The sequence below is a fragment of the Talpa occidentalis genome, unplaced genomic scaffold (genome assembly GCF_014898055.3).
Source record: "Talpa occidentalis isolate TD23 unplaced genomic scaffold, MPIMG_talOcc4v2.1 talOcc4.2, whole genome shotgun sequence".
NCBI lineage: Eukaryota > Metazoa > Chordata > Mammalia > Eulipotyphla > Talpidae > Talpa > Talpa occidentalis.
In genome coordinates, this window is record NW_023602073.1 from 147170833 (window position 1) to 147195181 (window position 24349).

The 24349-nt window shown below is 42.7% G+C and overlaps 1 protein-coding gene across 6 annotated transcripts in view; it reads left to right on the plus strand.

Moving 5' to 3' along the window:
- SYNE1 (spectrin repeat containing nuclear envelope protein 1) overlaps positions 1-24349 on the plus strand; it is a 432020-nt gene that overhangs the window by 400725 nt on the left and 6946 nt on the right. For all 6 annotated transcript variants that reach the window (XM_054697946.1, XM_054697947.1, XM_054697948.1 and 3 more), the window contains 13 exons: positions 1299-1481; positions 1720-1857; positions 3534-3725; positions 4580-4913; positions 7501-7569; positions 9201-9343; positions 10928-11054; positions 11572-11783; positions 13933-14133; positions 16618-16746; positions 18072-18284; positions 22005-22097; positions 23428-23486. In XM_054697946.1, the coding sequence (XP_054553921.1) occupies positions 1299-1481; positions 1720-1857; positions 3534-3725; positions 4580-4913; positions 7501-7569; positions 9201-9343; positions 10928-11054; positions 11572-11783; positions 13933-14133; positions 16618-16746; positions 18072-18284; positions 22005-22097; positions 23428-23486 (2093 nt within the window). The remainder of the gene's footprint in view (positions 1-1298; positions 1482-1719; positions 1858-3533; positions 3726-4579; positions 4914-7500; positions 7570-9200; positions 9344-10927; positions 11055-11571; positions 11784-13932; positions 14134-16617; positions 16747-18071; positions 18285-22004; positions 22098-23427; positions 23487-24349) is intronic.

Consider the following 24349-nt stretch of genomic DNA (forward strand, 5'->3'; position numbering starts at 1 on the left):
ATTAGGAAGATGCTTCCTGATGCTATTTTAGACTCTCAGATTTTATGGGGAAAGTTAGTCTTGTAAATAGATTCAATGATGAATGACTCTATCATTTATCTTGTAATTAGTTTTCTTAGGAAATGGAAATAAGTCACAAAATCAAAATCATGTATGAGGAAAGTCTTTAACCTGTTCATTGCATGAGTATTGGGAAGGATCTGGGGGTGCTGGGGTGCCCACCACATGGTCCACCAGCACCTTAGTGGGTGCACATATACCCTGACTTCCAGCAATCACAAAACCTGAATATTCCTTACCACTTTCTTTTCTGGGTAAATTAGGTTTTGCAGACTAACTGATTGGATTTACTAGGATGAAGACTCTTTCAAGACTTATTTTATTTTTATTATTTTGTGGAGGTAATGTGGATTTGCTACACCATAATCTATATCAGTGTATAGATTCACAGCTCTTCAGCTGTGTCTTATCACAACACATCCACCACCACAGCACCCCTAACGCTCCCTTAGAATCCCTTTCCTCTTTGCTCCCCAATAATCTTCTCCCCATCCCCCTCTGGCAGCCTTCATTCTACCCTCAGATTCCTAGTGTTTGGTTTGGTTTAGTTTTGTCAGTTCCTTTGTTTGTTTCTTTATATTCCTTGTATATGTGAGTGAAAACATCAGGTTGTCCTTGTCCTCCTGATTCATTTCTCTTATCATAATCCCCACCAGTCCCATCCATGATGTCACAACAGCAACAGCTCATCTTTTTTCACAGTTGCACAATATGCTGTTGTGTATATGCACCACATCGCTAGCCACTCCTTGTCCTTGGGCGCGCAGGTTATTTCCACCACTTGGCCATTGTAAGGGGTGCTGCAGTGGGGAGTGCAGATAAAGCATGACGCTTCTTTTTTGATGATTCTTTTGGGGGAGGTGGCAGAATGTATATATATATATATATATATATATATATATAAATAATTATTTTAAAATTATTTAATATTAATTGTAATTAATTATTTGTAAAACTATTCTCTGTATGTGTGTATATGTTGCATACATGCTTGCATGTGTGAGTTACATGTACCTATGTATTTATTTCGAGGTACCGTTTTCTTTTCATGTTAGTTTGGTCCCCTCCGCCTCCTTCTTCCACACCTATGACCGTTCCTTGCACACTCATAAGACATGACCTGCCCCTCCACCTGGGACAGCGCGGCTTCCATCTCCATGGCACCGCCTTGCGGAGCCCAGGTACCCTAGCTGAGCCCCCCCTGATGCTCCCCCCGCTCTGCTGCTCTGTTGTCTCAGGCCTTTCAGCGGCAGGTGCACGAGAGCCTGACCCAGCTGGAGCTGATCAACAAGCAGTACCGCCGCCTGGCCCGGGAGAACCGCACGGACGCTGCGTGCAGCCTGAAGCACATGGTGCACGAAGGCAACCGGCGCTGGGACGACCTGCAGAAGCGCGTCGCCTCCATCCTGCGGAGACTCAAGGTCCTTATTCAGCCCCATCTGTAGCTCCAAGGCCCAGAGAAGGGGGTTGGGCCATTTGAACACAAAATGGAGACAGGAAGGCTTTCATAGCATTGCATGGCTAGAGGGGCATCCGGAGCTCACGAGACAATGAAGAATTCCTGGCTCTCATTGCACGCTGAGCATGGCGGGAACAGGCGGGATATGTCAGTCCATGTCTTTGGGCTTTTAATTCCTTCTCATTTTCTCTCCCGGGCAGCACTTCATCGGGCAGCGTGAGGAGTTTGAGAATGCGCGGGACAGCATCCTGGTGTGGCTGACCGAGATGGATCTGCAGCTCACGAATATTGAGCATTTTTCGGAGTGTGATGTTCAAGCCAAGATAAAGCAACTCAAGGTAACAGAGTATTGTTTTTTCAAAGCTGTCAGAAAGTCTGCAGAGGAAGGGACTTATAGGTCCACTGGGGAAGAACAGTGAAGGACTCTTCCTTTCAAAAAGATTAGTTCTTCTTGATTGAAAAAAAAATCAGGAAATACAAAAGATATTAAAATTAAGTGTATTGCCAGTGATAACTGCCATTAACATAGGTTCTTTTAGGTTTTTTTAAATTTATTTATTTATGTATGCAACTGGGTACAGGCCAGAGGTGTGGGGGGTGAAGGATTCACCAGAGACAGAGTGGGGAACAGAACAGGCAGACTGACTGAAATAACTGCTGAGGGGAGCAGCAGGTGAGACAGGAGAGGTCTGCTGCGCCATGTGGGTCAACTCCCTGGCCAGGGATCGAACTCGAGCTGCAGAGGCTGCCAATAGCTTCATAGAGTTGACACTTAACCCCTTGTGTCACCAGGGAGGCCCCTGCTTTTAGTTTTTAACTGGATGGCAGAGTGTTAGTGATTTTCTGCTTTGGTGATATTTTTTTTTTCTGATTTGTTTCTATCATCTTCAAATAATTTATTTGACCTCCATATTCCAAAGCAATAAAACTTTCTCATGTTGGAATTTTATTCCACATATCTTACCTTTTCTTAGATGCCAAGTTAACTTGGGAACACATTTGCTCTTTTTCTCTAACTCAAACACAGTAGCTACTTAAATGATAAATGGCCTGGATGTACTTTAGATACAAATATTCCCTAAATGGAAGCACATTTTACAGCCTGAGTAATTTACTATGTGGCTTAGGAAATTTTCTGTCCAAGATTGATTTTTTTAAAGAATAGTCATGGTGCCATCACCTTAGGTAGTTATAATAAAACTTTATTTTTTTCAGAATGAAATACGAAATACTAAACCTGATATTCTTCCCATTCCCGCTTAAATCCCGAAACAATGAAAGTTTTGTTTGAAAAGAATTTGTGACGTTGGATGATTTCACATTGTCATTGGATGGTTTCTCTTAGTAATCTTTGATACAGATCAAGAAGTCGCAAATTAAAATATTCAGTGTATTTCTTCAAAGTGCTAAATTTATTTCAGTAACACTGTGATAGTAATGATGCTTTTGTTCAGTGCTATCAACCCCATGATGGTTTCAATCCTTTTCCTAGTGATTCTCTATCCAAACTGTCCCTGGTGATGAATTGTATGAGCCAAAGTGATCGTTCTGATCATGAAATTCTGATTCTATTTCTGACTCCTGTTCTTTGAAATGTTGATGTTGGGCCTCCCTGGTGGCCTAGGGGTTAAGTCTCAGCACTATCACTTCCATGGCCTGAGTCAAGTCCCCCCACCAAGGAGATACCCACATGGCGCAGCAGACCTCTCCTGTCTCCCCGCTGCTCCCCACAGCAGTGTATTTCATAGATCCGCCTGTTCTGCTCCCCACTCTGTCTGTGGTGAATCCTCTCACCCTTTACCCCTGTACCTCTGGCCTACACTGCAGTTCTACACAAAAATAAATAAAATTTAAAATAAATAAATGTTGATGTCTTACTTGAGACAGCAACAGCCTCTTGGCTTGTTATGGCAGATGACAAATTCACTCTCTCCTCCTAGTTTTTCTGAATATCTTAACATTATTTCAGATCAATATGAGCAGTAATAACTTACAAGGACCTTCTGCTCCCTAGGCCTTCCAGCAGGAAATTTCACTGAACCGCAATAAGATTGAGCAGATAATTGCCCAAGGAGAACAGCTGATAGAGAAGAGTGAGCCCCTAGATGCGGCCGTCATCGAGGAGGAGCTGGATGAGCTCCGGCGCTACTGTCAGGAGGTCTTCGGGCGCGTGGAAAGATACCACAAGAAGCTCATCCGCCTGCCTGTATGTCACTGTCGTTAACTCTGGAGGAAATAAGTTATGGGGGAGGTGGTAGAGTGAGTGGTGAGGGCACAGGCTTCACAGGGCGTTTGGGTTCCTGTCCTGGTTCCACATGTAAACTTGGGCCAGTTACTTCAGTGCTCTTACCTCAGTTTCCTCTGTTGCAAAACTGGCACCTCCCTCGTAGAAAGGATTGCTTTGGGCATAAAATGGGTTAATAGCAACATATAGCTTAGAGCAGTACTTGGCACATATATTCTATGGAGGATAAAGAATCTTCTAGAAGAAACAAGGGAATGAAAGTGAGCATGTAAATAGTTGCTCGATTGATGAGATTGTTTAGTTGAGTCTTTTTCTCTTCCATTTCCCCAACTGCTACCATAATCACACCTTTTTGTTGAGGTGTGATTATGAGGCTATTTGGAAACTTCTGTCATAAAATACATTATGTACCTGGGATATAAAATCAAAAAGGAACAGCTAAGCTTTTATTCGTAATTTCCCTCTGCTCTTGACATGGGCTGGGTTCTGCACTGTGTGGCGGTAATGGTACTGGGTTGCTTTATTTACATTATTTTATTTCATCTTATATTAAGTATGCGAAGTAGTTTCTAACAGTCTAGCCATGTTACCAGTGATAAAATTGAGGCTTTGGTAAATTAACTTATGAGGCATTTTTCAAAGTAATCAGAAGATTCTTACAAAGTTGATAATAAAGTGTATTGTCACCGCCTCCCAGATAGGGCTGTGACCTGGGTGAGCGTGAAGGCTGAGGTCAGGTGAGAGGTAGAACGCGAAAAGCAGCGAGGGGATCTTCGGTTCGCCTTATAACGGAGTTGGCTTGACTGCATTTTTAGCTCCCGGACGATGAGCACGACCTCTCCGACCGGGAGCTGGAACTGGACGACTCTGCAGCCCTCTCAGACCTCCACTGGCACGAGGCCCCTGCGGACGGCGCGCTGTCCCCACAGCCTTCCTCTAACCCCTCCCTCTCACTCGCCCAGCCTGTCCGGAGCGAGCGGTCAGGACGAGACACCCCTGCCAGTGTGGACTCCATCCCTCTGGAGTGGGACCACGACTATGACCTCAGCCGGGACCTGGAGTCAGCTGTGTCCAGAACGCTGCCCTCCGAGGATGAAGAGGGTCAGGAGGACAAAGATTTCTACCTCGGCGGCGCGGTTGGTTTATCAGGTAGGAAAGCGCTCTTCCCGCACGCCAGCTCGAAAGCAAGGAAAGGGGAATGAATATTGGACTGGGAACATGTGAGCTAAGCAGACACATTTTCTTCCTTCTCCCACGAAGGAGACGGTGCGTGCAGAAGGGAACTCTTGGCTGTGAATGGCCACTGCCACTCACTTAGGTGTGGCCTCTGGTCTGTCCTGCAGGTGCTTACCGTGGACCAGTGCGGTGCTAAGCTTTGAGGACATACAGTTGCTTTTCTTCTCAAAGAATCTGCACTTAGCATGGGACAGAGACGAATAGGAAGGGCTCCGGTGCTCAGCGCTAGGACAGCAGTGCCTGGACCTGGGGGTATAGACGTACACGAAGGGGCGACTCACCAGGAACCTTGAGGAAAGTCTGTAGGGAACAGGCTTTTGAGCTGAGACCTGAAGGATCACTAGGAGTCAGGTAGAAACAGTAATGTTTGGGGAAGAAGGGAGAGGGAGCACAACAACTTGACCATTAGCCATTAGCCAGATCACCTGAAATCTGGCCAGAATGACAAGACCGAGAGGTCTGGAGTGGACAAAGAGGAGGTAAAAGACAAACGAAGAGCTGGTCATAAGGCAGCCTGCTCACCCGGGAAAGCCTCTGACCCTGGAGGCGATGGAGAACCACAGCAGGGTCTCCCTTACGGAGGGAGCCCAAGTGATCATATGCGTATTTCAAAGAGCCTGTCTCCACCCTGTATGGTAGAGGCACATTGGGAGGAAGAGATGTGAGGATTTTATAATCCACAGCACGGACGTGCCAGTGACCGGAGCTAAGGAAGCAGCATGCATGTAGAGAATGGAAGAGCTGGGAGATGTCGGGACGTGGCCCCTCATCACTGCTCCCTGCAGAACTTGGATTGAGATACTTTGTGGCTTGGGTAGCCTGGTGACAGATGTAGGGGGTCATACACCTGAAGGGCTACAAGAAGGAAAGGATGTGTGGGTGCCTCCAGGGCCGCGAGACAGGGAGGAGATAGGAGCAGTGCACACATCCTGCCGAATACCCACAGGGAAAATCCCAGCAGTAGGTTGGCTAATGATCAGCTTCAGGAACTGGACATGCTGATGAAAAGTTACCTGGGTGCAATGATAATTGTCTCTGGGTAGCTGGGGGTCACACCCAGCTGGTATATAAAGTGAAACAGAAGGACACCCAAAGACACACATATAATGAGGGGAAGACAGAGAAAGAGGAGCATTTGCCCGTGATAATAGACTAATTGGAGGCCAGACTGTGGCACCTGTAAGTGCATCTCCTACATTCTCTAAAAGGACATTTCTACCTGTTTCTGGTGGCTCACATTTAGACGCCTGAGGGCACAGCCCTGTCTCGACAGGCCTTGGCATTTCACAGCCTGCATCTGGCGCGGCCACTGGCTCATGGGACTGTTGGGCCTTGACTTGGGGCTTTGCACCCTGAGATTTTCTGTGTTAACTGACACAAGACATGATCTCAGGCCCAAAGGAAGAATGTGAAAAATGAAGAATACTGATGTTGATTACATGTTATAATTTGGGTATATTTGTGTAGTAAGCTATAGTAGCACAATTATTTTCCTCTTATATTTTTATGGGGTTGTTAGAAACTTTAAAAGACATATGTGTTTTTTCTTCCTATAGATATAATATTTTTTTTAAAGATTTATTTATTTATACAAGCACTGGGTACAGTCAGAAGCGCGGGAGGGTGAGAGAATTCACCAGAGCCAGAGCGGGGAGCAGAGCAGGCAGAAGGGTCGAAGTACACTGCTGAGGGGAGCAGCGGGTGGCAGGAGAGGTCTGCGCGCCATGTGGGACCCTCCTCCGGTGGCCGGGGAGCAGCCGGGGATCGAACCAGCGCTGTAGAGGCTGCGGGCAGCTTCGCAACCCAGCACTCAACCACTGTGCCACTGGGGAGACCCTAGATACAATTTTTTTATTGAACTAACATTGCATTACTACATTATATAGTTTGCATGTATGCATCATTAAACATCAACATCTGGATTTGCTACATTAAGTGGCATATTCTACTGAAAGCCCAGTCTGTTCTCTGTCATACAATTGGCCCCTCAGGCCCCATTTATCTATCCTTCCCCCTTCCTTTCTAGTAACCACAAGTTTGGTCTTACAGGCTGAAAGTGTGTTTTTGTCTGATTTAATTCACGTGTTCGTGTTGTTTGACTATGCAGCGCCTGTGAGTGAGATCCCTGGACAGCGCTGCTCTAGAATCTGTTGAAATTCCAGTTCTGCCACCTCCTAGCTATTGAAATTGGATAGGTAACCCAGTTCCCCCACACCTCTGCTTTCTTATCCATACAATGGGAAGCACTCCCATGCAGCCCATAGCTTACCTGAGGATGAGTGAAAGCTTAGAACAGCCCCTGACTCCTAAGATCTCTCTCTGTGTGAGCTCTCGCGAGGATTCATTCCAGGGAACCTCTGTGAGTTTGCTCACACTCCTCAGGAACTCTGTCTGGAAGGATTAACTGCCTTTTTTTTCTCTAGGAAAATTATTTTCCTGCCGCCAGGGAACCAAGTTTGGCAGGACATAGCTGGCAACTTAGACTGTGTTCTTTTTACAGATGTAATGATCCCTGAAAGTCCTGAGGCCTATGTAAAACTCACAGAAAATGCAATCAGAAATACTGCTGGTAGGCACGAAAAGTCGAAGCAAGCCTGCCTCACCTGTAACAAGCCTCCTTTCTTAGCACATCTGCTGTTCCTCTCACAGCTCTGCGGCACACGCATGTTAAGGGAGGACCTTTCTCTCTTATTACGATGCTAGAAAAAGAAATAGGCAGCACACTCACACAATAATTCCACTGAACAACATCAAGTATAAGAATGAAATAACTTCTCAACTCGTTCAGTGGTAATCAGTGTCATTGAGTATACATCTGTGGTCCCCAGGGACAGCAGAAAATCAGAGGTGTGAGCCCTCATCTTGGCCTGGGTTGTCTTGGGCTCTACTGGATTCGCGAAGTAGTGACTTTGTGATTTTGAGGATTTGCAGACCCCCCCCCCCCTCTGCTGGGGGTGCAGGACGGAGGGCTCCAGGCCCAGGCCCACGTGCTGCATGTGTGGCCTCCTGCCCAAGGCTTCATCCTCATGCTCTCAGGAGTCACACATAAGACAAGTGCAGAGACCAGATGTGTCAGCCCCAAAAAGTTTACCATTTCAGTGTAGTCAGTCTTACCTCATAAAACAATTTAAAATGAAAAACAGGGCATAAGACCTCAAAACTTACATTTTTCCTGTAAGAACAGAACTTGTCCAGGAACAAGAACAATTAAGCAAAAATAAGAAACCAGTTTTTTTAATATGCACTGGGACAACTGTAGTCAGTAGCTTGGGGAGGGGGTGGGAGAAGAGAGTTTTTACACAATTTGAATTGTAAGGTTATTAGTCTACTCTTAAGTTTTTGAAGAAAAGCAAAAGAACAGAAAGCGAAGTAGCATTGCCACAGCGGTATCTACCTGAGTCAGCCTCAGGAGAGACTTCTTCCATAGTTTTAGAAAACCATTCTTAAAAAAAAACCTTAATAAGCTCACTAATATTGGTTCTGCTTTCACCCTGTGCTAGCTTCACTCAGTCATCACTGTTCTTGTTTAGTTCACAAACCTTCATAAAGACTTGCATGTGCACGCGCACTCACCCACACAAATACGTTTGCAAAAAGGTGTGACATCTCTGAAAAGAGAGGAGCCAAGCATTTAGGTATGAGGAAGAGTGAGCTTAGGTGGAAATACTGTACAATCATAGCTTTCTCCTAGTTTTGTTTTAGTTTTTAAACAAAAGCCAGCCCTTGCTATCTCCTATGCATAACTGTCCTGTCCTGAACTTGAAGTTCCTACATGAATGAATCAGACCCCTGACCCCACAAAGCACCATCTTCTGAGATGCAGAAAAAGAAAGTGGAGGACATATCTGTCCCTGCTTGCTAAGGGACTGCTGGGGGACACGAGAAGTCACTGCTTCTAGTTATTGAGCAGCAGTGGACACCACCTTGGGTTTTTAGAAAGGCCTTCCATCGTTTACATCATGCAGATTTTCAGAGAATCAGCTGGAAGGGGGAGCAGAACACAACAGAACCCTTTTGCAAAATCTCAAACATGTTCTTTGGTCCATCCATCTAAATATTTAACCCTCCAGCACTTCAGTACTAAATTTGCTTTATAATTTCCTACACACATGCCATTACTATACTACCTTGGCTAAAACAATTTATTAAACTTCTCCTTGAAAGCCAAGCTTGTAACTATTCTTGTGGTTGGCACTGCAGGGGACCCCAGCACCATAGAGTCACGGATCCGGCAGCTGGGTAAAGCCCTGGACGACAGCCGCTTTCAGATACAGCAAACCGAAAAGATCATCCGCAGCAAAACTCCCACGGGACCAGAGCTGGACGCCAGCTACAGGGGCTACGTGAGTATGCCCGACCCAAGCGAGCCTGACACGTAACTGGAAGTCATGGTGGTGTGACAAAGAACGGTCCGTATGCGGCAGGAGGGCTGTCTGAGCTCTGCAAACACCAGGCTGCCCTTGAAGTCCTGGTATGGATGTGCAAAGCACAGCCCTGTTAGCAGGTGACCAGCAGAAGAGCTGGTCTGTGCTCAGACTCAGCAGCCTCGTGGTCATGTTCCTTTATTGTTCTTTACTCGGAGAACGTAGTAGAACGCCACAAGATGTTTTGGCCCCCAGAAGTGATCAGGTGTTTTTTCAAATTCAGCTAATAGTTTTTGGACCAAGGTTACCCTTAGAACAACAGATTTTAGCTAACAGATTACTAATGTGGACATTTTTTAGCTCTTTTCCTGAATTTATTGATTCACTTAGTAGCCTTGGAACCATTTCCTCTCCTCTGTTCTTAGAGTGCTTATTCTGGAGAAGACAATTCTGGTGAATGGAAAAGAGAGCAAGGCATTGCATCTTTTATCAGTTCTATGGGTGCATCTATTAATAAAATAGATAACAGTTTTACTTTCCACTCAAGTAACTGACTAAATTTTCCCAAAATTCCTACATGTACATTCTTACGTGAAATTTGGAAATAAATCTCTTCCATGGCCTCAGACCTTCTTTTCATAAGGTGGATTAGTAAAAAGGTGGATTAGTAAAAAGAAAGAAAAATTATTTTCCCTAAGTCTTATGAAACTCACAAATACTTCTTTTTAAAACCAGGGAAGAGAACATTCTAGTGATACAAGCTTATGTGAATATCCTCACGACTGCAGAAGAGCAATTAATCATGAATTTGGTCTATAATGCCAACTTCTATTATACTAAAACCTCTATTTTTTTTAAGTGTGCTGTGATTTCATGATGACCAGGCTGACATCACTAAAAGTATACTTAGCCTCAGTAAAAGTAATCAAGTAATTTAATAATAATGTGATTCGTTAGAGACTTTGAAAGGTAAGTTAGTATTCAGCAGAGCAGAAGAGCCTTGAAATCATTTGTTCTTTTCATCTTCGAGTAGTGTTTATGGGATTAAACATGCAGTTGGAAGCTTTTTCATAGCAGAATTAATTCCCTTAATACCAATTAAGCATTGTTTAAATTTTCTCATGAAGCAGCTGGCTTTGGTATTATTGCCTTTTGCTTTAAAGTACCTTAATTATTTAATGCAAAAAATATTCCTTTGAGATCTGTGATAACATTTTTGTTCCCACATTTTAGTTTGAGGAAAAAAAGAGCAACTTGCCAAAAGTGATGTCTTGTCTTGCCAGCTGAGGGCTCTGAGTTGTAAACCCTGGATTGCTGTGGTCTCTTTGGGTTCAACAAATTTAAGAGAAAATTTCAGGACTTCTCAGGCAGAATATGTCTTCGAGACCTGGCTTATGTGAATGTGTCATGTGTTTTTGAACTTGACTTATTTTTAGCAGCAAGCAGCAGGGAAATGAGACCCAGGCATGGCCCAATTTGCGGAGGTACAAAGATATTTTCCCCTGTTCTCATAGTGGTAAAAAGCTGAGAGTTTTGGCTGAGTTTTTTTTTCTGTCCAAACAGATGAAGCTGCTGGGCCAGTGCAGTGGCAGCATCGACTCTGTGAGGAGACTGGAGCACAAACTAAAGCAGGAAGAAGAGAACTTCCCTGGCTTCGTAAACCTGAACAGCACCGAAAGCCAAACCGCTGGTGAGTTGAGTAGTATCAGTTCACCAAGAGGGCATGGAGGGTCTGGAAGGTCTGGAAGCTCTTTCCTGTGTCCAGGCCGAGCACACTGTCCTGAGCTCTTGCCTTCGAGTTGCAATGAGGGAGGTGACAAAACGTCAGTGTTTCTCATGTCCCATTTCTTTCCACTCGCTGTCTCTTCTCTCCCCAGCCAGGAATTCAAGGTGTTTGTTCTGGTTGTTCTGCTGCAGAAAGAACCAAACAACACCTTCTTACACACGACTGCATGGTATTTCGTAAAGCTCCTTACGGTGTTAGTCTGTAGCTATTTTTCCCCATCCATTATCATTAAAAGTCCAGATAGGAAAAACACAGCCATTAGACTCACTTAACTGATCTTTACTGATGACAACAGAAATGCCCAGTAGACTTACTTTTATTTCTGTTGCTGTTTGAAGTCAGCCACCAAGCCACGTGTACAGAATTTCCTAAGCATCGCAGCGGAGCCAGATAACTCAGCCTCTCCTGCCTGTCTCGCCAGGTGTGATTGACCGGTGGGAGCTCATCCAGGCCCAGGCGCTGAGCAAGGAGCTGAGGATGAAGCAGAGCCTGCAGAAGTGGCAGCAGTTCAACTCTGACCTGTGCAACATCTGGGCCTGGCTGGGGGAGACAGAGGAGGAGCTGGAGCAGCTGCAGCACCTCGGGCCCGGCACCGACATCCAGTCCATAGAGCTGCAAATCAAAAAGCTCAAGGTAGCTGCCCAGGGCCTTCCCCATGGCGGCTGGGCAGTTGACCGCGTGGGGTGCCCACACGGGAGGCTCTCGCTGTCTCGTGAAAGCAGCAGCGGGGAGTTGCCAACAGGAATGAACACACACTCTCCTTAGCCCCAGTCACCCCAAATCGGAGCATTTATATGGAAAATTGGGAAGGGTGGAGAGATGTACCCTGGCGTGGAACTACCCCCCAGGTAACCATGTATGACTTCAGGAATTGGTATTTAAGAAATCGCCAATTAAACTTTTATGAAACAAGCCGGTAGCTCTAGGACCTCCTTAACCTCTTTTAAAAGCAAAGCAGAGAGGACCAGGTTCCTGTCTGAGCGAGAGGGGAATGCTCCAACACTGTGTCTTGGAGAGGCAGGTACAGTTTTCAGTGTTATGAATGAAACAACCAATCCCTACAGGAATTGTGGTAAAACATCTGATCTTTGAGTTTGACTTTGGCCTAGATGGATGTAGGACACAAGACCATTTCCTTTAACTTCTCCACTCGGTCTTAGAAGTCCTCCTTCATCCAGCTGTTGAAAGGCTCTAACCTGTGGAGACTTCCATGAGCTTGTTGGGATTGAGAGCCGCTTTCTGTGACTAGCTCTCTCGGTTCTTTTTGTTTGGAGAACTTCCAGCTATGCATTTCCTCCCAGGCTTTTCTGTTTCTCTGGTTTCAACTATTTATTTTGGGGTGATTTTTGATGGTTTTTCTGTTTTACATTTTCAAACAGTGAAATGAATCTTTCCCACAGATGTTCAGACGTCTTCTTAGAAGTCTGCACCAGTCCCATCAATGTGAGGATCAAATTATCAGATGGGAGGTGCAATTTACAGTATCCAGATTATAAAAAGCAGTTTTCTGTAGCGTGTCTGAATTACTTTAGTTCCTCTCCAGGAAAATGTAAGGCAACGTTGCCTTGTGACCACATTCCTTTAAAAGCTGGCGAAGCAAATGCTGGTCAGTCTTTGACCTCAGGGAGAGTAAAGACAAGGAAAAGAGAAAGTCAGCTCAGGTGATTAAATCTCCCTTCCTTGCACCACTTCCCAATCCTTCCTGGCTGTGTTTCCTAAGGATAAATATGTGCAGTTACCAAGTATCTTTCCATGGTGTCTGTCGATCTTGGGCTGTCTCTGATTGAATCTACATTAGGGCGTGTTAAGCGCCTAGAGAAAGGTGAAAAATTAAGACAAGTTGTAAACCTCACAGAACCTAACTGAAATGAAGTACCCAGATATTCAGTTAGTGACCCATAATCATGTGCTCAGGTTCTGGAAATATGGTCATTCTAGGTTACTGGAAATTACACAAAGTGAAAAATGACTTTCACTGGCCTGTGAAATCAAGCTACACTGGTCAGCTGATGAACCATCCCCTCCTTGTTGCTGTTCTCACAAGCACGTGACCAATGACACCAAGAGTGTCCTCAGACCCTGGGTCCTTGACCACTTGTGTCCTCAGAGGCAGAAGAGCTGGTGGCCGGGACCTGGGAATCTGCTTTCTAAACCAACCTGCCACCTCATTCGTCTGCACAAGTTTGAGAGTCTGTGAAATGGGATGCTCACACTAGAATGAATACTATGTATCCTGCTGCTCAAAGCTACAGGAGCCAGGGTTTGGTTTATTTTGGTTGTGATTCAACTCCCAGGTCAGCATTTGAGTGAATGGGTGCACAGGATCATCATCGCTTCCTACAAAGTCCCCCAAAGTTTATCTTAGTCACCTTTCCCCACTCCCTACTGCTTAAATTTCAGGTCCTTAAATCCACATAAGCCTTCTGACACACCTAGACTGCTTTTTGTTCCTTTATATTCTCAAAGAATGTGGATTTGTGTGTGCACAAGTAGTTTACATGACCTCAGTGCTCTTTCACACCTTCCGTTCTGTTTCTGACTTTCACTCCACACTACTTTCTTAAGATCCATCCATGTTGTCAGCAAGCATCTAATATCTAATCCAGTTCCTTGACCACAACGCCGTTCCCAGTGATGAATGCTCCCCTTCCCTGTGATTTGAGAGCCATCCTATCAAGCCCAGTTTTAGCGATGGATTTTTAAATTAGGTGAAGAATTTCCAAAGGACTATGTTTTTAATGTCTTTATTGTGATTGTCCTTATTTGGCTGTTCTGCTTTCAGGAGCTCCAGAAAGCTGTGGACCACCGCAAAGCCATCATCCTCTCCATCAACCTGTGCAGCCCTGAGTTCACCCAGGCTGGCAGTGAAGAGAGCCAGGATCTCCAGGACCGCTTGTCCCAGATGAATGGGCGCTGGGACCACGTGTGCTCACTGCTGGAGGAGTGGCGGGGGCTGCTCCAGGACGCACTGATGCAGTGCCAGGTCTGTGCGGCTCCAAAACAGACCTGTCCAAGTGGCTGGGTCTCTGACTTATTTATCAGTCACTAGAAGAACGTAATTTCTTCTCTTGGGATACAAAAGAAATCATCACATACCTCCTCTGCATACTTCTAGGCTGGCCAATTATCAAGCAAGCAAGCATCAGACAGATCGATAAGATTAAAAATCACAGGAAGTTTAATAGTAACATTTATGTCTCCTGTACACATGGGAGAAACCCAGCAAAGCTGAGTAACTGGTCTCATGGCTTCAGCTGCCATCATGAACAACTTAGTTAAGACAGGGAGGGTGGGAAAAGAAGAAGAAAATCAGTTAGGGGGTTTACCAGGGAAGGCACAGCAAACAAAGATATTCAGATTTAATTTAAATTGTTGAGAAAAGGCAAGATTAGGTCTCCCCCAGTACAGCAAGGCATCCTCCTCATGGAGATAAGGTGACACATAAATGTCTTGCTCAAAGGCAATCTCCAGGAGGCTTCAAAGCCCCACTTATGAAATCAACCTTTCTTGCCAAGGACATATTTTGGGGTGGCAGGTTTTTGCTACCTATACTCCCCAGTGTCAGTATTTGCATGAGATGATGTTGTACCCAAACTTTTCATATACTGGAGAATCTGTGCATGTGATCAAGAGTTGACAGTAACCCTGTCATCTTCTGTCCAGCTAATAAGAGGTAATTTCCCCATTTATCTCAGTCCCACTAGTACTTCTGCAACTCATTTATTTATTTCAGTCATTTATCCAACAGATACTTGCTGACCACATAGGAAGATAACTCTTATTTTTTTTAAGATTTATTTATTTATGCACACAAGAACTGGGATGCAGGTCAGAGGTGTGGAGGGTGAAAGGATTCACCAGAGACAAAATATGGAGCAAAACAGGCAGATTGAGTAAAAACACTGCTAAGGGGAGCAGCAGGGAGACAAGAGAGGTCTGCTGCACCATGTGGGTATCTCTCTGGCCGGCTGGGGATTGAACTCATGCTGCAGAGACTGAGACAGCTTTGTAGTGCTGTGCTTAACCCCCTGTGCCACCAGGGAGGCCTAGGAAGACAACTCTTAAACATAAAGTGAGCATTGCAAATATTTACTCATCCATTCACACCATAATTATTCGCTCAGTGTCCGTTGTGATAGATATTACACTAAGCCGTAAGAATCCAGCACAGTCTCCACTTTGTTCTGGAAGAGAGATAATAATAATTGCAAGTAAAATACAAGCTCAGATGCTTACTGGATGCTCTCAGGTGTTGATAAGAGTGACTGAGAAAAGCCTGGGAGGCCTGGGGCTCTTTGAGCTGACTCTGGAAGGCTATTACCATGAATGAGACAGAGTATGTATAAATATACTTTCATGCATATATATATGGATACTATTCTCCCTTAAAATAGAAGGGAATCTTGCCATTTGTGACAATGCAGGTAGATCTTGAGGGAACAATGCTGTGTGAAATGTTAGATAGAAATAGGCAGTTACCACATGATCTCACACATGAAATCTAAAGGAGAAAAAAGCACAAGAAAACAAAAACAAGCCAAAATATCAGCTCATTTCAGAGAATAGATTGCTGGTCACCAGAGGCAGGGGCAGTCAGTGGGGAAATAAGAAAAGGGGGTAAAAATATGCAAACCCCCAGCTATAAAATAAATAAGTAATGGAGATATACAGAATGTGAACTATATAACATGCCCATGAAACTAATACAACATTGCCCATTATATCATTTTTTAAAGTAATATCTGATACATGATAAATGCTTAATAAATGTTAACTTCAAATGGAAAGTTCCAGAAGGGAAGGAGGGGACCGGAAGGAGGCCAAGAAGCCTGTGGAATCACAGTGCAATCAGTGAGGCAAGGCATGCTAAGGAAGATGGAAGGTTGTCAGCTTTTGACTTGCAGGGTCCACTAGCCCTGGCTGGAGTTTGGATTGTGTTCTAAGCATGATGGGAAGCTCTTGCAGCCTGTTTGTGAAGCCTGCTTTCCAGGTCCCAAGGGTAATAGCACCTTGCAAGCAGGCACCCAATCTGTTTCACCCCTGCACCCACTCCTAGTGCAATGTCCTACACATAGGAGACCTTCAGTAGCTGTATGTTGACTAAATGGATGAACTAATGGATAAATGAAGGACCCTGGGATTGCACTTAGGCCTTAAAAGATGAAAGCATTTGAATACAAGGAGGAGAGAGTTGTTTTCTTTCAAACTATATCATTGCATTAGAATTAAGCATTTTGTTGCAATTTGCTTCTTGTCTAAATTTTCCTCCAACCAGGTGCAAATGGTCAGAAATGTACGCAGATGATTAGGACAGCACCCAAGCTTCTGCAGAAAAGCTCTGTGTTTGAGATCTTAGAACCAAGTATCTTTTCCGATGTTGGCAGTTGTAAAGAATGGAAATCTCAGTTGCAAGGGAAAGAAAAATAAATTATTCAAGATTATTTTATACCCTGTATTTTTTAAACAGGATTTCCATGAAATGAGTCATGGTTTGCTTCTCATGCTGGAGAACATCGACAGGAGGAAAAATGAAATTGTCCCTATTGATCCTCACCTTGACTCAGAGATACTACAGGACCAGCACAGGCAGCTGATGGTAAGACCTATGAGTGTGGCAATTTTCAGTAGGTTTCCTTTCCATTTACAGAAAACAAATGTTGGTGGAAATATTTTAATTTTTTTACTTTTTACATTATAGTCTCTAAGTTCCACTTGCTTGACTCCTTCTATTTTCAATCGTTGTGAAGTAGACTATCCATGGACAGTAACGTCTATTAGTTCTAGAATCTGATTCTGAAGTCATTGCTTAATTGTAGAAATCGTAGATGTTATACTATCTAAACTAGCTTGTTTTTACTAAGACAGCTCCTTACCCAATTATACTTATTTTTAATTGAAACTATATTCCAAAAGTATGGTAAGTAGGTTACATAACAAAATGTCATTAAAGAGACCATTAAAGCTTCTGAAGAGAAATTAAGCACACCAGATTCAACAATAACCTTAATGGTAGGTTTTCTGAAAACCCAGACAAAAAGGGAAAGTGGTAAGTTGCTTTTATTCTCTAACAAAAAGAAAATACCAACTCTCAACAAGCAAGAAACTTCAAATGCTAAATTCAAGAGGAAATTTGCTGTCCTGATTTTTATGCAAGGATCTTTGGATAATAAAATGTACAGTGTACTTAAGAGATTTTATGGGAGAAAAAGAAGTATGTTTGAGTTCCATTAGGATAAAATGTTTTACATTTGGTAGCTTTCTGTAATTTTAAAATGTTATATCTTAACATTTAGCACTCAGTAACTTAACCAACAGAATTGGTAGCTTTAAATTCAGTAACATAAAGGCCTTAGAAACCAAGAAAAAATAACTATGCAACTGCATTTTTACTAGATTCTTGACCTCCGGCATTAAGATGTGAATGATGAATCATTCACTGTCTATTTTTTTTCTAAATTCCTGAATAGATATCAGAGAATACGTATACACACTTGAGTTTTGCTCTATATCGATGGCAATGTTTCACTTTTCTGTTTAAAAGAATAGCTTCTGTTTCTTTTGCATAATATATTTTAAGTACTTTCACATACAGTCACCATTTTAAGTCTTCCAATTAACACTGAAGGAAGGGATTGGTATTGGCAGACCAGGAAGGGATTGGTATCATCCTTTGAAACAAATGAGAAAGCTGGGATCAGAAATGTCGGGGGCCTTATAGAAATCTTTGGGCAGAGGGAGGTTTAGAACACAGGTCCCGGGTTTCCTAGTGCCAAGGGCTGCTCCCTCCTCAAATGTGTGAGAACGGTTTTCGGATGCTCAGGTATAATTGCCCACAAAATTAAAGTGATGTCATTCTCTACTTTGGGAACTTTCTCCAATTATCCAAAATTCTTAGAAAAGTATTTCTTATCATGTATATAGCAAATAAGGCGTGAGCTATTAGAATCCCAACTCAAAGTGGCCTCGCTGCAAGACATGTCTTGCCAACTGTTGGTGAATGCTGAAGGCTCAGACTGTTTAGAAGCCAAAGAAAAAGTCCATGTTATTGGAAATCGTCTCAAACTTCTCTTGAAGGAGGTCAGTCATCATATCAAGGATCTGGAGAAGCTGCTAGACATGTCGGGCAGTCAGCAGGTAAGCTCTAAAAAGATAGCACTGTGTAGCATTTCTTTCTTCCCCGTTTTTCAACATTTTTTTTTTTTTATTGGAGGTAACATTGCATTAACATGATATAAGTTTCAGGTGTGCGTCATTGAAATCCTCATGCATATGTACTCATTAAGTTAAAAGTCCATTTCTGTCCTTCACAGTCGCATTGCCCCTTGGTATCAGTTTCCTCACTTCTTTTTTTCTTTACCTTCTGGCAACCACTTTTTGGTCTTGTACTCCAAAAGTTGACTTTTGTTTTATTTAGTGCATCTGTCTGTTTTCCTTAAATACTACATGAGTTATCATACAGTATTTGCCTTTCTCTGACTGGTTTATTTGAGTAGGCATAATACCCTCTAGGTCCATCCATGTTCTTGCAAATGGCAAGATTTCATCTTTTTTATAGCTGCATAGTATTCCATATATATATATATATATATATATATATATATATATATATATATATATATATGTCCCACACCTTTTTTATCCATTCATCTGTTAGTGCACACATAGGTTGTTTTTAGCTCTTGGCTGTTGTAAATAATGTTGCAATAAACATGGGGGAATATATATCTCTTCAAATTAGTATTTTTGTATTTATCAGGTAAATAACAGAAGTAGGGTAACTGGATCTTCTGGAATATCTATTTTCAATTTTTTAAAGAAGTTCTTAACAACTTTCCATAATGGTTGCACCACCAGTTTATATTCCTATCAACAGTGTCTAGAGTTCCCTTCTCTCCAACTCGTGTTTATTTCTTATGGAGCATAGCCATTCTCACAGGTGTGAGGTGTTGTCTCTCTGATGTTTCAATCTGCATTTCCTTAAAACAGATGATGCACCTCTTTTCATGTTCCTGCTAGCCATTTGTAGGTCTTCTCTGGAGAAATGCTCTTCCCATTCTGTGCCCATTTTTAAAACAGATAGTTTTGTTTAACTCTTGAGTTCCATGAGTTCCTAGTATACTTTGAATTGCCATATAATGTACAAATATCTTCTCCCATTCAGTAAGGTCTTTTTGTTTGGATGCAAGTTTCTTTTGCCATGCAGAAGTTTTTTTGAGATTGATGTAATCTCATGTGCTTATTTTTGGTTTTGTTTCCCTTGTAGCTAAGTTGAGTCCCCAAACATATCTCTATGGCTGATGTGAAAGGAGTATTCACTTCCCTGTTTTCTTCTATGTATTTTATGTTTTTTTATTTAAATATTTTATTTTATATAATTCTTACATCTTTTTTCATCTTTGCACAATGTATGTATTTTCATTTTGGTTATATTCCCCATACAATTGCACCCTCCCCCCCTTATTTTGATTCTAGTCCTTCCTTTCCCCGCTCCTCCCTCCCTATTTTAAGGTTTTACATCTTCCATTCAGGTCCATTTTGAGTTAGTGTTTGTATACAGAATTAGATAGTGGTCTAGCTTCATTCTTTTGCATGTGGCTGTCTCTTCCTCGCTCCATTGTAAACTCTTGACTCCTTTGTCATAAATGAGTTGTCCATATATGTGTGGTTATTTTTAGGCTTCCATATGTGTGTCTGCTTTTATTTTACTTCCAGTCTGTTTTAGTTACTATCGCTGTGTGGTATAGTTTGAAGTTACAGAGTTTGATATCTCCATTTTTGTTTTATTATCTCAGGAATGTTTATTGTGTCAGGGTCTTTTGTAGTTCCACATAAATTTCATGATTTTCCATTCTTTCTGTGAAGAATGCCACTGGAAGTCTGATAAGGATTGCATTGACTCTGTATATTACTTAACTACTATAATTGTTTTAACAATGGTAATTCTTTTCAATCCATGAGCACAGAATAACTTTCCATTCTTTGTGTCTATTTCTTTCAACCTTGTCTTATGGCTTATGCTGTACATGTATTTTACTTCATTGTTTAAATATATTCCAAGGTATTTATTTTTACATGACTAAATGGGATTGTTTTCCTGATTTTTCTTTCCGCTAGTTCATTATTTGCATATAGAAATAGAGCAGATTTTTGTATATTAATTTTGCAACCTGCCACAGCACTGTATTTATTATTTCTAAGAGCTTTTTACCTGAGCCTCTGGGTATATTATGGTTTGCTTTGATTTGATTATTTTGGCCTTTGTTGACTTCTGTACTGAGGTATTTACATTTATTGTGTCAACGGGAGGAAGATAGAGGCTTCCAGTGACTGTTGCAAATGCTGGGAAGGGAGATGTGGTTCACGTGCCTGAAACCATGGATCTCTTTCCTCTCTGGGATCCCAGATGAGAGATTTGACAGTCTGTTTATTATCAAGTCATTGCACAAAGTCCATATTCTCAAACAGTAGAGGGGTGGGAGTACAGTCTGAGCACCCTCTCTTTGTCCCCCTTACTGGGGTAGTGGCCTATGTGGAGCTACCGAGCTCCTCCATATGGGCTTCACCTAGATCATGGGTTTGGGCCTCCAAATCATTTCCCCTCTTCTTACCTTGTGGTCCCTGGCCAGGCCAGCTGTTCTGCTCTCTGTGTCCCTTGCCCTAAGCCACAGCCTCCAGACATATTTCACTGCTTCTATCAGTGAAGTATGAGTCTCCTCTCTGCCCAGTCTGGTTCAGTTTGTGTTGGTCTCTGAGGTACAAGGAGTGCTTCAATCTCACCCAGAGCCTCAGGCCTCTCCTGCCATAGTGAGTTAGTTGTTAGCTGTTAAATGTTCTTCTTGGCAGCCAAGCAAGGAAACTTCACTGTTACCATCTTGGTGATGTTTTCTCTCTGTGGATCATTTCTACCTTAGAAAGACTTTGAATATAGCACATGCCAGAATAGAGCATACACTCTATCACTGCTCTTACAATTCTTGTCTCAAAATAATAAAGCAACTCATACTTTTGTAATATGACTACTTTAAATTCTATTACATCTAAAAGGCCTTTGACCTTTTACTGCTAACCCTATTACCAACACAATTGTGGCATTTTATGTCACAGTTTATTTATGTACTGGCAGGTTTCTAGCTACACAGCTGTGATTGATCACAGCTAATTGTTACATTTAAGTTTTGTATTCAAATCCTAGGAACATGAATTTCTTGACATAGACAACAAGTAATTCATGGAAAATGTCTTTTGCTCAATTATTTTTTAGATTTTTTTTAATTACTGCATCGTGGTCATATTGTTAGCGTTGAGAAATACATTTGTGCAAAGAGAGATGCTTGGTCAGATTTCAAATTCAATTGTGAAATCCTGTAATGAACGCTTTTGCCCTTCTGTAAGCTTAGGAAAAAACATCCCCTCTGAATAAAAGCAGTCTGAAAACAGGACAATTTCCGATGCAGAAAGGAAGGCTCCTGGATGACTGTTTTGTTTCTAACTCAGTGGATGGGCTTCCTCTAGCCTGAACAACCTGCCACTGCTGGGCAGATCACTTCACTTCCTTCATTTCCACTTACATCTGTGACTCAATGAAGTAATAAAGCTGCAAGTGACACAGAAACAACAAAGCTTTAGCTCTGTTTTCCAGAAGGGCCATGCTTACAAATGGGAAAGCTTAATACACTAGAAGCTTTAGGTTAAACTCTGTCTGTTCCAAGGAATGGTTTTTTTTTGTTGTTGTTGTTGTTGTTTTTTGTTTGTTTGTTTTAGGGGTTGGGGTTGGTTTGAGAATTGCCTTAGGTCTGACGAAGCCATCGTTGTTCTGGGACATGGAATCATTAAAAGAATCTATTTCTCACATAGGATTTGTCTTCCTGGTCTTCAGCTGATGAACTGGACACCTCAGGATCTGTGAGTCCTACATCAGGGAGAAGCACCCCAAACAGGCAGAGAACGGTAACTTTCCACTGGTCATTTCCAGTTGGCCCATGGGAGGGAGTTCTGGGGAGTGATGGCATTTGTACCCGCACAGGGCACCCATCCAGACAGGGCTGTCACACAGTGACACAGTGACGTGCTGTTTGCTCAGCCCTGCTGCGTGCCCCCACTCACCCCCATATGCACTCAGGAACTAAAAGAGTAGTTCTGTTTTCAGAAAATCAGGGTTTAATGTGCGGTTGGTTTGCAAGGAGACATTATTTTGCTCCAAGAGCCATTTCTAGAATGAGCCCTTGGATGGCTCCTCCTTTCAAACCAACACCAACATCGTCCACCTGAAAATGTAGGCTCCATGGTAGGGTCCCTCAGCCCGAGGTGGACACAGCTGCGAGACCCCTGTATTTAACAGGCAAGTGGAGGCTCTGCTGACGCTCCAGCCAAGACTCCTCAAGGATTTTGGTGACTGTCCTGCCCCCCAAAAGGCAACAACTTTAGACATCTTACCCACGAGGCCTGTGGGGGGCCACCTCACTGGCACACAATGAGGAGGAAGAGACAAATTTGTCCCTTACCCTCTATACCCGATTTCTCTGTGTAATTAGAAGCTTGTTTTTTTTTGTTGTTTTTTTTTGTCCAGCTTTATGATTATATTCATTTTTATTATCATTCCATTTTCCTTAGTTTTTAGAAGTATTGATTTTGTTTGTACTTTTCTGTTGTTTATAAACTTAAGTTCTATGCTGATAAATGTTATTATCCTTTTTAAGATTGTTCTTGACTACATTCACTAGTTTCCTGTAGATCCTAGTTTAAGAATGTGAAGGAATACTGGCTTTTCATGTCTTCCTTTAGCCTTTATGGAATCTGAATATTCAACTGGTTGGTCTTCATCACTTTGCAAAGAACAATCTCTTACTACTGTTGTTATTTTTTTATGTACCGAGAATTTTAATGCTGCATCAGTGTTCTCGAAGATGAAAAAAATATGTAAAGTATATTTGAAATGCAGAGCATGACATTGAATTGATTTTATGTCTCTTGTAAGTAAATACACAGATCATCTTGGATAGCGTAGTCATTTGTATTTTTATCATGAGAAATAAGGGGAAATACACCTATTCTGGTATGGATTCCCAAATGACAATTTATGCTTATTTCAATAATGAGAGAAATGCAAATTTTTCAGCCCAAGAAAAGCCAGTTTCCTTAATTCATGGGTACTGATCATTTCATTTGATTTATTTTTCCTTTGCTGCACTTTTAGTTTTTTTAATTTTCATTAGTAGCTTGTCTTTATTTGCCTGGACTGAACATTCTTCTTTCTTTACCCCCTGTTCATTGCAAACAGCCACGAGGCAAATGTAGTCCCTCACAGCCTGGACCCTCTGTCAACAGTCCACATAGCAGGTACCTTGTTCTCCTGGTTTCCACACTGTTCTAGAACTCCAAGAGGATGATGAAAATTGTCCATGATTTCAGTAGGCCTGTATCTGGTCTGCCTTGGGGTAGTTGAAAAATTACTTCCATCCTTTCCTAAAAAAATTGGAAGAAAGTTCTTTAACTGGAAAGTGCAAGTAAATCACAGAGCATAAAATATCTGGACCCCCCAAAAATTCTGTCTAACTCCACATTGGCCAGCTGGCACTTTCAACGGGGGTCCTCGTGTGCCACGGATTCGTTGCATGGACTGGCACTAGAGCCATTGGTTCATGGCAGACTTTCATCATCCTCTTTATTTCTAGATTTTACAATAAGACAGGTAATAGATCAGTGAATTATTTTACCATTTCCCGGAACCCACAAATCTGAATAAAATATACTAACCTCCCCAGCTTTTCTTTTATTTTCATGTTTTATCCAGATTGTGGGTTTGGGATTCTCCAAATGGCAAGTCCTAATTTGGTGTTCATTTAAATTTTCTATAAGTACCTTCTCTCTTCTGCTTATTCTGAAACTTCTCTTCAGCTGCACACTCAGTCACTCACCCTCCTGACACCTGGCAGGCTCACCCCGGGCCTCCTGGAGCCCACCCAGCCACACTCCGCCCCACACCCGCCCAGCCCCTTGCTCTGCAGTAGCGGTGCTTCGCCTTCTCTGTCGTTGCTGTGGTGTCTGTGCTCCCTGCCCCGTCACTAATCAGTTCGTGTTGCCCTAGACAACTTTAAAACAATGAAAATCCTGTCCTCTTTGCTGATCTTTCATGCCGAGCCTAATAGTTTGCCCCTCTCGGACTGATCACCACTAAGGAGGAATCCAAATTCCTGGAAGGA